Here is a 17387-nt window from a genome sequence, read left to right as displayed (position 1 = left end):
GATTAAAGGCTGAGGTAGGAGGGTCCCAGTGAGCTAGAGGTCACCCTGAGACTATGGAGTGAATTCCAGGTCAACCTGAGCTAGAGTGAAATCCTACCTTAAAAACAAAAACCAAAGAAAACATTTTTATTAACTTATTTGAGGGAGAGCAACACGCACGCACGCATGCACGCACAGAATGATCACACCAAGGCCTGTAGCCACTGCAAACGAACATCAGACACATGTGCCACCATGTGTATCTGCCTTATGTGGGTACTGGGGAATCAAACTATTCTTTCTTTCTTTCATTTTATTTATTTTTTTTCAAGGTAGAGTCTCATTGTAGTCCAGGCTAACCTGGAATTCAGTCCGTATGCTCAGGGTGGCCTCGAACTCACGGTGATCCTCCTACCTCTGCCTCCTGAGTGCTGATTAAAGCCGTGCGCCAAGTGGTGACTTTTTAAAAAAGTATTTTAAGGGCTGGAGAGATGGCTTAGCGGTTAAGCGCTTGCCTGTGAAGTCTAAAGGACCCCAGTTCGAGGCTCGATTCCCCAGGACCCATGTTAGCCAGATGCACAAGGGGGCGCACGCGTCTGGAGTTCGTTTGCAGTGGCTGGAGGTCCTGGCACACCTATTCCCTCTCTATCTGTCTCTTTCTCTCCCTCTCTCTCTCTGTTACTCTCAAATAAAGAAATAAAAATGACAAAAAAATATTAAAAAAAGTATTTTTAAAACTTTTTTTTACTGACAACTTCCAAAATTATAGACAATAAATCATGATCATTTCCTTCTGTCCCCCCTTCACAAATCCACTCTATCAAATACCCTCCTTCTCTCAATTACTCTTTTATTTTGATGTCATCATCTTTTCCTCCAATTATGAGGGTCTTGTGAAGTAGTGCTAGGTAGTGTTTGATTTCTCAGTGATCTTGTAGTCAAAGCCTGGGGAATCTTTAGCAATATGGTCTTACCATCTAGTTCTGGTGGGGGACCAAGAGCTTTGGAAAAAATTCTTGCAAATAGAGAGAGATAGAAGTGACACAGACAGATTGGATGTGCCAGGGCATCCAACTGCTGCAAATGAACTCCAGATGCATGTGCCACTTTTTGTATCTGGTTGTACATGGGTACTGAGGAATAGAACCCAGCTTGTAAGGTTTTGTAGGCAGGTACCTCAATAGCTGAGCTATTCCTCCAGCCCATTTATTTTATATATATATAGTTTTTTCTTCTGAGGTAGGGTTTCACTCCTAGCCCAGGCTGACCTGAAATTCACTATGTAGTCTTAGGGCGGCCTTGAACTCATGGCGATCCTCCTCCCTCTGCCTCCTGAGTGATGGGATTAAAGGCGTGCATACCCGACTAGCCCATTTATTCTTATATTTAACTGAATGTGTCTACTTCTATTGAACAAGACAATATGCTGCTTAATAAATTTAAAAGGCCCAAACACTGCTGGCCTGGAAAGCTGCCTTTCTGCCCACAGCCCCTCATTGACAGTGTAATTATGAGCTGTTTCAGTCTTAGAAGTTTTATAATTTACACTTGCCTTAATTCCTTCTTTTCTCTATTTATGCTAGTTTTCAAATCTGCTTTTTTCTTTTCTTTTTTTTTTTTTCTAGGTAAGGCCTCACTCTAGCCTGGGCTGACCTGGAATTCATTATGTAGTCTCAGGATGGCCTCGAACTCACAGCTATCCCCCTACCTCTGCCCCCAGAATGGTAGGATTAAATTACTTGTCATAATGTGTGTGGCAGCACTTAAAAAACACAGAGATATTTAAAGAAAAACTGTCCCAGAGTCTTCAGGGTAACAAAGGTTAAGAAGCTCATAGTGTCCTCTGCCCCTTGCAAGTACATTAGGAGGGGAGGAGCCACGTGGCTTCTTCACTCAGTACTCTGCAGGCTTAAGGGCTGACCCTTCCCCCTCCCCAAGTTCTTTTGGTGCAAAGGACCCTCCTGTCTGAGACGCTGTTATGGGTGGGCACAGACCCTTACCTCCCTATTTGTAACTGAAGTGACACCAAGAGCCTGGGGGTGGTATCAGCAGTTGCAAAAATACAGGAGGAGGCTGAGCCCATCCTGCTGAAGCTTGGCACCACTCTCTAGTCAGAGGGTTCATGGTGGGCCTTGGGAGGGTGACAAGTCACCACTCTGGAAGATGCAGTGCTGAGCCTCACTCAAAGGTCTTGGGAGTGTGGCAGCAGTGTGGGGATGCGAGCACGTGAGTCACCAGTTTCACACAGGCCTTTGGGCTCGGGGGCTAGGGGTGGGGAGCAGTCTCTGGTATCCCGCCTTCTGCCTGACTCCTATCTAAGCCCCGCCCCCAGATCCTGGCTGACCTGGATCTCACTGTAGTTCTAGGCTGGTCTCAAACTCAGCGATTCTCCTACCTCTCTGCCTCCAGAGTGCTGGGATCAAAGGCATCTGCCATCATGCCCTGCTCATCTAAGGTTTTTGAAGTGCAGACTGCTAAAAACCTGTGGTTCCCTATGATATAAAACACTCAGGGGACTGACTGGTGGCAGTAGCCTGCTGATGGTCTGACCCAGTTTGAAATCTCACCAGTTGCCAACATTTAAAAAATTCCAAGATTTAAACCGTGCGTGGTGGCACATGCCTTAATCCCAGCACTTGAGAGGCAGAAGGATCGCTGTGACTTTGGGGCCACCCTGAGACTCCATAGTGAATTCCAGGTCAGGTTGGGCTAGTTTGAGACCCTACCTCGAAAAACGGGGTGTGGGGGGGAATCCAAGATTTGGGGATGGAGTGCAGGTCAGTGAGCGGTACAGTACCGACCTAGCATGCTTTAGGCCTGGAGTTTGATCTTCACTGGAACCACATCAAAACTCTTAGGTTTTACTTACAACTTCATTGTGTTGGAAAGCCCAAGCCATGCCAATACTGAGCTCTGGTGCCCCTTTGAGTGGGGCAGGGCACCCACGGGCCTGCTTGCAGCACCCATACTTCCTCTTTTCATTGACTTTCATGCCCTGAGGGCGTTTGTTCCAGGATTTTCCTGAACTCCACTGTACACTGCTTAATGCTACTGTTTGAAACAGACTGGTGGTGGGGTTCAGTCATCAATAATCAATAGCAAGCTCCCACAAGATCAGCACAACAGGCTCGGTTATACTGTCCTGAGAGGGAAGAATCCCTTTTAAGGCAGTCGAAAATTTTTTTCATACTATTTCAACCACCTCACCCACTGTTCAGGGTCTGTGTTTACTATGGTATGTCTCTCAGCAGGGACGGCCCTCCTGAGATCTGTTACGGCGAGGCCCCAGATAAGGGGCTCTACTTTCTATAAATCGTTTTAGTTATTCTCAACAAACAGCAGAGAATAAAATCACTAGTAACGTCCAGTAACACGACCTCTGGTTAGGAAAATAACACGCAGAGAGGGATGACATGTTAGAACACTATAGGAAAGGTGCGTGCAAACACAATTTAATTTATTACCTCCCCGCCCCACAGAAAAAAAAAAAAGAACGTGAAGATCAAAACTGCTTCCGGATGTCCAGCCTGGCTCCTGGAACTTGCTTGGTGCGGGCACCCACGGCTCTAAGTCCGGGGAACTGACCGTCGGCAAGCGGCGTCCTGGGCACGCCGGGGCCTGCGCGCTGCCCGCCGCCCCGAGCGCCTCTTCCCGCCCGGATCCCGCTCCGTGTCCGCGGGTCCCGCCTGGGGACCTGCGGCCTCGCGCCCGGGCACCGTCCGCACTGCCGGCCGCAGCCATTTTGGAACGGCGGAGACAAAGGGCGAGACCCCGCGGCAGCTCGGCGGTCAACCTCGGGCCCCGCGGGCCCGCAGCGCCGCGACCGTCCCGGAAGCGCAGCCGCCCCTCGCCCGAGCCGTCCACCGACACCCTTACGCCCGCCCGCGCCCCGGCCTCTGGCGCTCGCAGCCATTGGCCGCACCTTTTAAGCGCGGGCCGCAGCCAATCGCAGGCCGCCGGAGAGCGGGCGGGGGCGGCGCGCGCCTCTGCGCCTGCGCAGTGCGCCGCCCCTCCCCCGCCCTCGGCGCCGCGCCCCCGCCCGCCCCGCGCACCGCCCCCTCCCCCCCCCTCCCGCCCGCCCGCCCCGCGCCCCGCTGGAACCTCCTCCTCCTGCCCAGGCGCGCTCGGCCGAGCGGCGGCGGCGGCGGCGGCGAGGAGGAAAGATGGCGGCGGGCTCGGATCTGCTGGACGAGGTCTTCTTCAACAGCGAGGTGGACGAGAAAGTGGTGAGCGACCTGGTGGGCTCGCTCGAGTCGCAGCTGGCGGCCAGCGCGGCCCACCACCACCACCTCGCGCCGCGCACGCCCGAGCTGCGGGCCGCGGCCGCCGGCGCGCTCGGGAACCATGTTGTGAGCGGCAGCCCGGCCGGAGCCGCGGGCGCAGGGCCGGCCGCCCCCGCCGAGGGCGCGCCCGCAGCGGCGCCGGAGCCGCCCCCCGCAGGTAGAGCGCGGCCGGCGGGCGGGGGGCCGCGGCGCCCGGGCCCCGGCTCACCTCGCCGCCCGCTTGTCCCCGCAGGGCCCGCGCCGGCGCCCGCCAAGCTGAGGCCGCCGCCCGAGGCCAGCGCAGGGCCCTGCCCGGCCGCCGCCACCGCCGCCGCAGTCGTCCACGCCGCCGCCGCCGCCGCCGGGCCCGAGCCTGCCGCCGCCGCCCCGCCCGCCGGCCCCGGCCCCGGCGCCACCAAGCCCGGCCCGCCCGGCCCCGGCGCCGCGCAAACTTTGAATGGGAGCGCCGCGCCGCCCACCGCGCCGCACGCCGCACCTGCTGTCAGCCCGGTCAACAACGGGCCCGCGCCGCCGCCCGCCGCCGGCTCCGTCATCCAGGCGGCCCCCGCGCCCGCGCCCGCCGCGCCCTCGCCGCCCGCCGCGCCCGCGCCCGCCGCGCCCCCGCCGCCCGCGCCCCCTGCGCCCGCCGCTCCGGCCCGGCCGCCCGGGCACCCCGCCGCGCCCGCGCCGCCCGCCGCGCCCGCCGCCGCCGCCGCCGCCGCCGCCGCGCAGAACGGGGCCGGGGCCGCCCCCATCCCCGCCCCGGCCTCCGGGGGCGCCGCGGGGCCCGGCGCGGTCGCGCAGGGGGCCAAGGCCGAGCCGCCCAAGACGGCGGCGCCTGCCAGCGCGGCGACGGGGGTGCTGCTCGGGCCCGCCATGCCGGGGACGCTGCCGGGCCCCGCCGGGGTCCCTCCTCCAGCGCCCGGGACTCCCGCGGGGCTGCCCAAAGGCGCGGCGAGCGCGGTGACCCCCACCCTGCCCAGGACGCCCACAGCCACCACCAGCGGGATCCGGGCCACCCTGACGCCCACCGTGCTGGCCCCTCGCCTACCGCAGCCGCCGCAGAACCCGACCAACATCCAGAACTTCCAGCTGCCCCCAGGTGAGTGGACGCGCACGGCGGGAGTCCGGGACGGGCGGAGCGGCGGCTGCCGCCGCCGCCGCCGCCGTTTCAGGAAGTTCTGGGCTGAGATCTGGGGCCGTGCCTGGGCCGGTGGCTGCGGCCTGCCTTAGGGCGGCCTGTGCCCAGGTGCGGGCCGGCCTGACCTGGGTGACCCGGGAGCCAGTCGTGGTGGTACCCTCGCTTTGGGGCTTGCAGCCTGCCGGTGCTTGGGAGTTGCTCGGCCCGGGTTCCTTAGGGAGACGCTGGACTGCTGGAGTGTGGGGGCATGCCTGTTCTGGGGTTCTCCCTTGCTGAAGTTTATGCAGGGCTTCCCCCTCCTGGTGCTCAGTGTCCTCGCGAAACCCTGCTGCCTAGCTTATTACCCTGGGCTGCCGTGGTGTGTGTGCCAGGGAGCCCTCCCCCTCCTGCAGGTGAGGTCAAGGCTGGGTGAACCCCTCCCCCTTGCAGGCTTTGCTGGCTGAGATGCTGACTGCATGCTCTGGAGCCCGGACTGGTTTCCCTCCACGTTGGTGTCTAAGGGAATTGTGGGTGGTTTTGTTGTTGCCATCCGTGGAGGTCAAGGAGGGGCCTGGGGTGCAGGAAGTCATGGTGATGTGGGTGAGGTGGCTGCTTGGGTGTAGAAGCCTCCCTTCCTCACCCCTTCTGCCTTGTGCCACTGCTTTGCCCTTTGGCCCTGTGATTTCCCAGGCTTCCAGTTTGGTGCGTGGCTGTTGGCCCAGGCTGCTTTTGTTTGGGCGTCTTCTGCGGAGGAGTGCTCCCACTTACCTTAGACTGGAGTGCAGAACTCCGGGCCATGCTCTCGTCTTATGTCTTAACGTCTGGCTCGAAGCAGTAGTAGCTGTGTTGCTGTCTCCGTAGCGGTGGTGGTAGTGGAGACCTGGACCGCATGCTGCCACTGGTCCTTCCTGTTAACTCAAAAGAGCTGCAGCACCTCAGGAACGGGAGAGCTTCCTGTCGAAGCCTGTGGGGGTCAGGCAGGCTGTCAAAGGTCCAAGGGATCTGCTTCATTCACTGCGGGTGTGTGTGTGTGGGGGGGTGTCGTGCTCTTAGGAGGGGATGTGACATGCATCCAGGAGCTGCAGAGGTGTCCCTTGCCACACAGCTGGAGGTGCTGCGAAGTTTGCAGGGTTGTTTGTGTTTGATTGAAGCTTCTTTTGCACTCATTATGTGTGTTCTGACCTTTAGGTAGAAAGTGTGGTTGGTGTTTATGGTTTACTTAGGCAATTCATGGTTGTGGCCTGTTGTGAGAAGCTAGGGTGGTTTGCGCCTGCACATAGAGTGTCCTTCCAGGCCTCTTTCATGGCAAGGATGTTCCCCACACCACCCTTTTTTCACACAAGCTGGCATGTCTTAACTGTAGTGATGTGGGCTTGGCCTTTGCTCTGAGCGCCATCCGGGTAATATTCATCTCTCTCCCTGAGAAAAGGAAGACGATTTGCTGCCCTCTCTGTCTTGAGCTGTCTTTGCTCTGCCTGGTTATGGGTCAGTTTCAGGGTTGATGTGTTTGAGCAGAAGATAACTCCCAGAACACTAGGTGTGCATCTCTGGGTCAGTCCTCATGTGTGCAAAAGCAGAGTGACAGCAGACAGGTAGGTGGGTGGTTTGTATCCTGCAGCTTCAGAGTGACCACATGCTTTCTAGAAAAGACAAGGCTCACAACCATCTATCTCCTGCTTCTGCCTCCACTGCCCTTCTGATAAGTCACGTTGGTTAATAACAGCCAAAGTTAAGCAAGTGTTGGGGTTAAAATACCACCTGTTGTCACAGCCAAAAGTTCCATCTGAGAGCCACAATGATAGTTACACGTTCTAGTTTTGTTCTGTAGCTAATCAGAGACTGGTAACTTCCGGCTGATGTTCCTTCTTCATTGGCTTTTTTATTTTGGTTTTTAGAGGTAGGGTCTCACTCCAGCCAGGGTGACCTGGAATTCACTATGAAGTCTCAGGGTGGTCTTGAACTCAGGCAATCCGATCCGCCTCCTTTGGCCTCCCAAGTGCTGTGATTAAAGGCCCAACTTCATTGACTTCTTTCATAATACAATGTACAGAGCAAAGGTGGATGGTCTAACAAAACTCTTGCTTGGCCAGTCACAGCATTGCTGGGAATGAGGTTTAGGGGAGGGCAGGTTTCCAAACTACACTTAGGTGTGAAGTAGAGTGAGACCATTGGCAGTTGAGTGCAGAGTGTGAAAGGGGTTGAGCCCCTCCCAGTGCCCTTTTTGGTGGAGGTCATGGTGGTCCTGAGCTCTGTTGAGGCCGAGTTTCACCCTCACAGCTCACTGGGAGCTTGGGTTTTGCAAACTCAGTCCAAGCATTTTTTGTCAGTAGGGTTTTATGGAGACACTTCTGTTATTGTGGTTGTAAACTTCTCATTTCAAGGCCAGAGTCTGAGTTTTCTCCACAGTGAGGATTATTAGCCTCCACACTTGTCCTGAGTGAGAGCACCTCCTCTGAACAGTGCCGGCTGGTTGTGTGCGCTTCAGGATGGTCATAAAGGAGAGCCCTATTATGATTTCAGTGCAAAGAAGGGGCGAGTATGATAGGACCCCAGAATTACATGTGCTTCAGTGGTTTGAAAGGCCTTTGTGGAGGGTGCGGCTGGGCAGGATGCGCCTCTGCAGGCTATCTTTTGGAGTGGCAAATTGACCTTCGCATGTCTCTGTCAGTCTGCTTCCAAGTGCAGTTTAACTTTCCTGTTGGTCTAGGGTTTGCTAGAGCTCTGTCATTCCAGGACAGAAGCCATTTCTTTGTCCTTGGCCAGGTGATGTGGCCCATAGAGCATCTGCATACTGCTTCCACGATGAAGTTCACAGGTTGTTCTGTGGGTAAGGACAGATGTCCTGCACTGGTTCCCACCTGGGGTGCGTTCTTGGATGGTGGAGAAGGGCTTGTTGCCCACGCCGACCCTGCCTGGTTGAGCTGGTGGGCTGATTGACATCTGCCAGGAGGGTGCCGGGCTGGGGGCTTTGACACAAGAAGCATTCTTGGAAGTTAAGCTTTTCTTACTCGAGGCCTGTTGCTCATAGAGCCTCCGTTTGCCTAGTGGTAAAGGTGGGTGACGAAGAGCTCCAGATTCTATCAGGATGTGCTGTGTGCACCGTGGTCAAGTTGTGCCTCCTGTTCCTTCATGTGAGGTTTTGTGACATTTTTGCTGCCTCAAGCATAATGATCAGAATGGCACTTAACGTAAAGAAGTAGAAAAGTCTTTTTAAAAAATATTTTTATTTATTTATTTGACACGGAGAGACACAGAGAGAAAGCGGCAGATAGGTAGAGTGAGAATGGGTGCATCAGGGCCTCTAGCCACTGCGAACGAACTCCAGACATATGTGTCCCCTTGTGCATCTGGCTTATGTGGGTCCTGGGGAATCGAGCCTTGAACTGAGGTCCTTAGGTTTCACAGGCAAGCGTTTAACTGCTAAGCCATCTCTCCAGCCAAGGAAAGTCTTTTAAGGACAGTTTTGTTCAAGCGAAAATCCATCTCCAGGGTGGACAACAAGTTTGGGGGCAAGGCTGCTTTGTTTAGTGTAAAGTTGCACAAATAGTCCCCTGCCTGCCCATGGAGTGCTTGCCAAGAGGAACTGGGTAGGGGGCTGGCTGTAGACCTAGGGCAGCAGGGACGTATGAAGAAACAAGCAGAAATTTACTGGAAGTGTAAAGGACAGCACAGGGTCACTCTGCTTAGTGTAGAACATGAGGCAGTTCCAGTGTTCATTTCCCTGCAGTACTGTGGGGTGGGAGGGTGCCCTCAGGTCCTCTGAGGTGACTCCTTGCATGGTGGGGGCTTCACTGCTTTGAAGCAGTCACCACCATCATTGAGAGATTCAGAGCCTGTGGTGATAGGGTTGGGATGGATGACTGTCATCTGAAGGGGTCTTGAGCTTCAGAAGCACGAGAGAAGTCTGTGGACACTCCTTGGGAGAGGAGTGTCTGTTATTCTGTCATGTCTTGGTGTGTACTCTGTGGTCATGGAAGAGGTTCTGAGCTTGAGAAGAGTCCATTTCTGAGGCTCCTGTTTCTCCTTCTCATGAAGGCAGTGTCTTAGTTTGTTGCTTGGGACTCGCTCTGTAGCTGAGATTGGCCTTGAACTGAGCTTCTCCTCACTCCTCAAGTGCTGGAATGACAGGTGTACACCATCCTGCTTGGCTTCTTCTCCAAGTCCTTGTATCTGCCACTTAACAGGCAGAGTGCTGTGTGCTGGGGCTGCATAGCAAAAGGGGCTTCTGACTTAGGGGTTGTTGGAACTGATTTTATTGGGGGCAGTTGCCCCTTAAACTTCCACACAGTTGTCCCAGAGGTGCCATTAGATCAGAATGGCACTGACCTCGTTCAGCCGGTCTTGAAAATGGACTGGCTCAGTGGGACAGTGATCCTACGTGGACATCTTGGAAGTCAAGGTGAAGTCAGGGTGGTTCCTTCCATACTCCCAAAGCCTATCTTGGTGTTTAAATGTACACTTTCCTTCATTTCAGTGATAAATTTGGAGACGGCTCTTAAAAATAGCTGGTTACATGTGAGTTGACTCTTGAAGCAGAGATTTTGGCTCCGCAGAGAAACTTGCCTGAGGTTTGGGGTGGTTGTAGAGTTCTCAGAAACAATGTTGGTGTCTTCCCAGGGTAGTATGTTGGAGCCTCTGTCTCTTGACCTGGGAAGCAGTTGCTGTTGAGGGTTTTCACCTGCTGAACTTGTACACTGCAATTAGCAGCCTTTTAATCAGGCCTTTGCTAGTAATAAAACAGCTAAATTAACTTAAAAAACCAGGAGTAGGGAGGATTTGCTGTAGGACTTGTGGGTGCTGTGCAGCTGGCAGCTTCCCGGCTTTTCTGCCACAGCTGGAACTGGGGTTGCCCGTGTGTGTGGCAGGCAGGTCCTCGTGAGTGCACACGCACAGGGCTGGGCAGCTTTCAGAACTTGGGTGGCTGTGTTGCTCTTCAAGGTGGATCAGGTACTGCAGAGTTGTGTGTGAGACTTAGGAGCTTTATATTCCCAGGGCAGGGCCATCACAGTGTTATACTTCTGAGCATTTGCATCAAGGAAATTTAACCTTCAAAAACTTCACAGAGGGATAAAATTGTATACTATTAGATTGCCTGCCCCAGTTGTGAAAGTTTCACTTGTTTGTGGCCCAGCAGGTTGGTGCACCTCAGCCTCTGCTGAGCACAGGACTGGGAAGCTGGTCGCCTCCCTGCTGCCTGTGCCATGCTTGTCCTCTGGATGTCCTTGGAGGGCCTCTGAGCTTGGACCTTTGTAGCTCTGTGGGTCTGTGAAGCCGAGTGGGGCTTTGGTTTGCCTTCTGGGTATCTGTCAGGACATTCTCTGTCTCTTCATCTGAGTGAGATGATGCAAGAGCATGGCCCAGGGAAGGTGCATGCTGGCTCATTTGGCCCTAAACTTGCAAAGGGCATACGGGCAAGTGGGATGGTGCTGGTGATTTTGAGTCTTCGGGGCATTGCTTCTGTGAGTGTGTACCCTGGAGGCTGGGGGCTCCTAGTTCCCATGACACCCAGACTGGACATTCAGGCTTTAGAAAGAGGCTTAGGCAGTGAGAGGGCTCTGTCTCTGAAGGAATCCTTTATGGGTTTGAGGTCTAAGTGGGTGCTGAATGGATGGGCAGGACTCAAACTCTCCTCCCAGGGGGAATGCTGCTTAGATCACCCATAGGGGCAGAGACTGGGGGTGCAGTTTAGAGCACATGCAGGGGTGCAGGTTGGGGTCCTCTTGATCTGGTGACAGAGTTTGGAAAGGGGGGGGCCGGCAGGTGAAGAGGCAGCTGTCCTTGGCTGGTGGCCTGTTTCACAGTGGGCGAAGGAGGGAGAATGAGCCTTTTCCTAGTTTCAGCTGTGCTCAGGTACATGGGCAGTGGCCCAGGAGAAGTTTTAAGTGGTGTTTGTGTCTTTTAGTTCTTTTTTTTTTTATTATTGAAAGTTCCATTTTATTGCCATAAAATATATAGAATGCTTCATGAATTTGCATGTCATCCTTGTGCAGGGGCCATGGTAATCACTAATCACTGTATTGTTCTTTTTTTTTTTTTTTTTTGTGTTTGGAGGCAGGGTCTCACTCTAGCTCAGGCTGACCTGGAATTCACTCTGTAGTCTCAGGGTGGCCTCGAACTCTCGGCGATCCTCCAAGTGCTGGGATTAAAATGCGTGCACCACCATGCTCGGCTTCATTCCAATTTTAGTATATGTGCTGCCAAAGCGAACACTCTTTTGAGTTTGTAACTGGAGCCCTGTCTTCATGGCTGTTCCTATAATTCATATATGCAGGCTGTGCGGGCAGGCAGCTCTGGCTAAAAAGCTTGAGCCTCATGATGCTGTTGTAGAATACTGGCTCCATAAGGTTAGGACACATACTTGAGGGGAGGGAAAGCATTTCTGGCTGATTTTGTGTGTGTGTGTGTGTGTGTGTGTGTGTGCGTGCAAGTGCACATATGTGTATGTGAAGGACAGAGATAGATATCAGGGGTCTTCCTCAGATGCTGTCCGCCTTATTCTTTGAGACAAGGTCTTTTATGAATCTAGAATTTACTGAGTCCTCTAGACCAGCTGACAATCTCCCTTTTGCTGCTCCTTAATGCTGGGATTCCGCTGGCATTTTACGTGTGTGGTGTGGGGGGATCCACTTTAGGTTCTCATGCTTGTGTGGTAAGCACTTTACCCACTGAGCCATCGCCCCACTCCCCCTCTACCAACCACTTTAGTTTTAGCTGTCCTGGAGCTTGCAGTCCTGCCTGAGCCTTTCAAGTGGGATTATAGATGTGTGTACCACCATACTTTGATGGTTTAAAAGTTATTTATTTATTTGCAAATAGAGAAGAGAGAGAGTGACAGAGAGAAAGAATGAGAATGGATGTGCCAGGGCCTCTAGCCATAGCAAACAAACTCCAGATGCATGTACCATTTTGTACATCTGGCTTTATGTGGGTACTGGGGAATCAGACCCGGGTTGTTAGGCTTTGTAGGCAAGTGCCTTAACTGCTGAGCCATCTCTCCATCCCTTGACTTTTCTTTTTTCCCCTGAGCTAGGGTCTTGCTCTATCCTGTGCTGACCTGGAATTCAGCATGTAGTTGAATAGCCTTGAACTCATAACAGTCCTCTTATGTTCTGGGATTAAAGGAGTGTGCCACCATGCTGGGATTCCTTGACTTTTTTTTATTTTTATTTATATTTATTTATTTATTTTTATTTTAAAATTTTTATTAACATTTTCCATGATTATAAAATATATCCCATGGTAATTCCCTCCCTCCTTGACTTTTTTTAATTTTTTTTATTTTTTGGTTGGAACATATTTCATCTTAGGGACGATATGCCATAACATTTTATTGTATTTTATTTTAATTTTTATTAACATTTTCCATGATTATAAAATATATCACATGGTAATTCCCTCCCTCCCCACCCCCACACTTTCCCATTTGAAATTCCATCCTCCATCATATTACCTCCCCATTACAATCATTGTAATTACATATATACAATATCAACCTATTAAGTATCCTCCTCCCTTCCTTTCTCTACCCTTTATGTCTCCTTTTTAACTTACTGGCCTCTGCTACTAAGTATTTTCATTCTCACGCAGAAGCCCAGTCATCTGTAGCTAGGATCCACATATGAGAGAGAACATGTGGCCCTTGGCTTTCTGGTTGACTTTTTTTTTAATATGACATTGCTATAAAATTATCAGTTATTTGAAAATGACTTCTAAATTTTTGCTTTTTCTGATTATGACATGAGTTTGTAGTCACTGTAGAAAGTTTGGACATTAAGAAAACGGAAGAAGCTGAAATCCCTCACCGCCTTCCTTGCCCAGACTTTCCGGTGAGGGCCGGCTGCTTCAGTCTTCTCGCATGCAGGTGCGCTTCTGTCCTCCTCCTGTTTACAGCGTTTGACCTTCCTCCTGGTCCTGCGGAGTGTCACTTGCATTGTTTTGTGTCCTTTCCCTGGTGACCTCGGAGGCTCTGCTTATTGCCAGGCATCTCAGCCTGTGCAGGTTCTGCACTCAAGTCTTCTTACCTGTCAGTTGTAAATGCACCCCTCCCTGGATATCACCCAACTGTGTGTCTGATGATTGAACATTGTCAAACTTTTGACATGGTTTCTGTACAGGCTAGGCAACTTCATACTTTTAACCATTGCCAAAACATGACTTCTGGGGGTCAGTGACATTACACAGAAGAATGTTGGATCTTATTTGAGGCGCAGCTCTGGCTCAGCGGGAGCAGGCCTTGTCAGCGTGTAGGTTGGAGGGTTGGTGTGGTGAACAAGCGCAGGCTGGCCAGTGAGCAGGCTGAGGTGGATGGTATGCGTCCTGCTGTAGGGTCTGGATACCAGGCCCCGCTCTCCTGGGGTGGCCCTTGTGGGGCCCAGGTAGTTGAAAGACCCTCAGCAAGTATCTCTGGTTATGATGGGTTCTTGTGGTCTACGGAGACTGCTGAGCAGGGAGGGCCTTCCTGGGGAGCCCCAGTGAGAAGGGCTTGGCTGTGTGAAGTCTGTCCAGTGGGAGGACTCGGCAGGGCGGGGCTCTCAGGCCATCAGGAAGGCCGGTCCGATGTGGCCAGTAGGGTGGTAGGAGGTGAGTTGAACTTACTTGCCTGGTCTGAGAGCTTGAATTTTCCCTCACTGGGAGCTGTTGAAGGTTTAAGCTGGGTGGTGATAGAATCAGATTTTTTTTGAGGTAGGTTGTCGCTCTTGCCCAGGATGCAATGGAGATTGAGGTTTTTTTTTTTTTAAATATTTTTATTTATTGGAGGGTGAGGGAGGGAGGGGGGAGAGAGAGAGAGAGAAAGAGGGAGAGAAAGAGGGAGGGAGAGAGGGAGGGAGGGAGGGAGGGGGGAAGGGAGGAAGAGAATGGGCATGCCAGGGCCTCTAGCCATTGCAAGCAAACTCCAGATGCATGTACCACCTTGTGCATCTGGCTTACATGGGTCCTGGGAAATTGAACCATGACCCTTTGGCTTTGCAGGAAAGTGCCTTTACTACTAAGCCCAAGATTGGGTTTTGAGGTCACTTTGTGACAAGTGTGCAATGCAGAGGTGAAGAGGTGCTGGAGACTGGGCAGGGCAGGGGACATAGTATTTTAGACTGAGGGTTGGTTAAGGGGGCCTTGTATGAGAAGCCCAGGAAGGGGTCAATGAGCATGTGGGAATTGGGGCTTATGATGGCATTTAGGGTTTGGGTTGAAAGCAGGGGTCTCCTAGGTATGCTCTGCAACGAAGATGCTGGCTGCTGTTAGGTGGGCTGTGGAGGTGCGTTAAGGCTGGGGTCATGGTCAACAGGCAGAGTCAGCAGATTGGGGTTGCCATAGCCACTGTGTTGGGTCCCTGAGTTGTTGGGACAGGTGTGGTTTCATCCTAGGTTCAGGCTCTTACAGTGATGCTGTAGGTGGGCATTTCTTGTCTCAGTGCCTTACTTCATGCTGATTGTGAACCTTCATTCTAGCCTCTCTGGATCTAGGAGATCCCCCTCCAAGAAGGTGGTAAGTGCAGGAGAATGTCGTGCCGGGGTACTGTGGCCACTTCAAGGAGGCTTGCAGCTTTGAGGTGCCTGCAGCCCTGTGGGCCTGATATGGTTTCCCTTAGTGTCTGCTTGTGTACTTGATACCCCAGCTGTGCAGGGGCAGGTTTCCAGAGGGAGCTCATGAGGTGAGGTGCCTCAGTTATTCCTCACTCTGTCAGGGGATAATGGGGAAGCCCATTTGGTCCAGACTCAGGGTAGGTGTGTGTGCCCATTTCCAGTTGCCTGCTGCTCTGTCTGGGCCAACAGGACCTGGGCTCTGTGGACTTTTATTTTACAAGGTTCCTCTGGCTTGAGTTCCTTGAGTTCTACTTTGGGTCTCTGGGCTGCCTGATTAAGGCTGCATTACAGCTGGAAGGGCAGCAGGTAATGGCAGAGGCTTTCCACAGTCCTTAGGTCTACCCAGAAGAAATGCAGCTCATTCTTGTTCCAGCTGGGAGAGTCTGGTAAATGGTTCGTGAAGCTGTTTAGAAGAGGGGGAGGGGGAGGGAATAGGGACCAGGCTCCAGATGTGACCAAGCAGACAAGAGGGAATAACTAGGAGTCGGTCAGTCAAGCATTAATTCAGCGGTAACTTTAGATCTACCTTACCTTGGGCCTTGTGTGAGGAGTGAGAGATGACTGCTGGTGTGTAGTGTTTGGGGAACACCGCTGTGTAAGGAGTGGAGAATGGGGTTTGTATTTACAATTTCCTAACATGGGATCTAGGCAGCTCTTCCTCATTGAAATTTCTCAAAATACGCCTTTCATCAGTTGCATTGTGGGTGGAGTCACTTTGGTACCACTTACCCATGTGCTTAGCAGTGAGGGAACTTGGTTCCTAGGATGACCTGGGAAGGTACTGGTATGCTGGAGTTCATTACCCTTGTGGCTCCAGGTGTGCCCTGGCCTATCTCTGGTGCAGGGGGCTCTGGTTGGCTCTGGAATGGGGCTTTCACTCTACTCCCAACTCCTGTAACATGGGACTCTGCGCCCAAAAAGTTTGTGAACCCCTGACAGGGCACTGGCCAAGGGCCTGCTGCCAGAGCTCTTCCATCCTTGGGGTGCTTTTAGGCTAGACTAAGCTCCTGTGGAGACTTGAGGCTTGGCTGGGTACAGTGTTGTCTCAGCACCATGGAGAGAAGCTGCTCTGCTTCCAGAGCCCTAGCTTCCAACCTGGCTGTCCCCAGAATCCTGGCATGGATGGTGCTATCACCTATCATTGACTGGTCCTGCTTTCAGGCAGGGCTCCCAGGCTGGGAAGACCATACTGAGAAAGGATTACCCCTCTCTTTTTCTTTTCTTTAAAACATTTTTTTTATTTGACACAGAGAATAGGCACGCCAGGGCCTCTGGCCATTGCAGATGAACTCCAGGCGTGTGTGCCCCCTTGTGCATCTGGCTAACGTGGGTCCTGGGGAATCGAGCCTGGGTCCTTTTCTTTGTGGCATGTGTATGTGTGTGTAGTGTGCACATGTGTTACCTGTGTATGTGGTGCATGCAGGTGTGTGTGTGTGTGTGTGTGTGTGTGTGTGTGTAGGCCATAAATTGATGTTAGGCGCCTTTCTCAGTCATTCTCCACTCCCCCCCCCCCCGAGATAGGGTCTCTCTCTAGCCCAGGCTAACCTGGAATTCACTATGTAGTCTCAGAGTGGCCTCAAACTCAAAATAAAAAGTAAAAGGGGACTGGGACTATAGCTGAGCGGTAGAACCCTTGTCTACCATATGTGATGCTCTGGGTTCAGTCCCCAGCCCTGCTTAAAAGGGAAAAAAAAAAAAAGCAATGCCCTGATGTTTGTGTTGATTGGTGGCCCTATTGTGACTACTGAAGGTCATGACTGCATTTCTGTGATGTGTGCAGAAGCTCAGAGGCATCTCTAGAAGGAGGTGGCAGCTTCCAGGGAGGTGGGGGATGAGGATCACACACTTGATCGGCTTACTGAAGTTTTCTTAAAGAGACCTGAAGCTGCTGTAGGTCTAACTAGCCTCGTCCCTGGTGGCTGGCACTAGAGCATTTCCTTTGCTCTGTGACTAAAGCTGCCTCTGCCAGCTCCAATGTGGACACCGGAGGTGATTGTGCACCACCCTTTTCAGTAGTAGTCAGTGGTCCCTGTGTCTCTTCTATGCCCTCCCTCCTTACTGTTGGCCAGCCCTCAGCTGCTGCCCGCCTCAGGCTCTTCCTATCCTGCACACCTCTTGAGTTCTTCACTGATTCTGGAGTGAGCTCAGAGGTCAGCCTGGCCTTTTGTCAGCTTTGGGCTTTGTCTTCCCTTCTACCTCGTGGGTCATCTACCCCTTGGGATTCGTACTTGACGTTCATGTCTGCTTGGCCTCTGTGAAGCTTGGGGTTTCTTTCATTGCCACTGGATCTGAGTGTCGCTGGGCTTGGGAAGGACGCCCTGTGGGGAAGCAGATCAGGGGAGCCCACCCCACTGTCTTCAGTGCTGGCTTCTGCTGTGGCCTGGTCAGCTGAGCGGGAGCACCCACACGCTCTGGCACCCAGCATTCAGTGCAGGGCTTGCAGTG

At 52.9% G+C, this 17387-nt stretch overlaps 1 protein-coding gene and 1 pseudogene across 1 annotated transcript in view; one reads left to right on the top strand and one right to left on the bottom strand.

The window, feature by feature from the left end:
- Window positions 1-4142: 4142 nt before the first annotated feature.
- Window positions 4143-17387, top strand: part of Taf4 (TATA-box binding protein associated factor 4) — an 81331-nt gene continuing 68086 nt past the window's right edge. Inside the window, exon 1 of the mRNA XM_012951428.2 lies at window positions 4143-5343. Within this exon, the coding sequence (XP_012806882.2) occupies window positions 4143-5343 (1201 nt within the window). The remainder of the gene's footprint in view (window positions 5344-17387) is intronic.
- Window positions 11307-11398, bottom strand: LOC123463164 (annotated as a pseudogene).

This window comes from Jaculus jaculus, chromosome 8, assembly GCF_020740685.1.
Source record: "Jaculus jaculus isolate mJacJac1 chromosome 8, mJacJac1.mat.Y.cur, whole genome shotgun sequence".
NCBI lineage: Eukaryota > Metazoa > Chordata > Mammalia > Rodentia > Dipodidae > Jaculus > Jaculus jaculus.
This window is presented reverse-complemented; position numbering and strand designations above follow the sequence as displayed.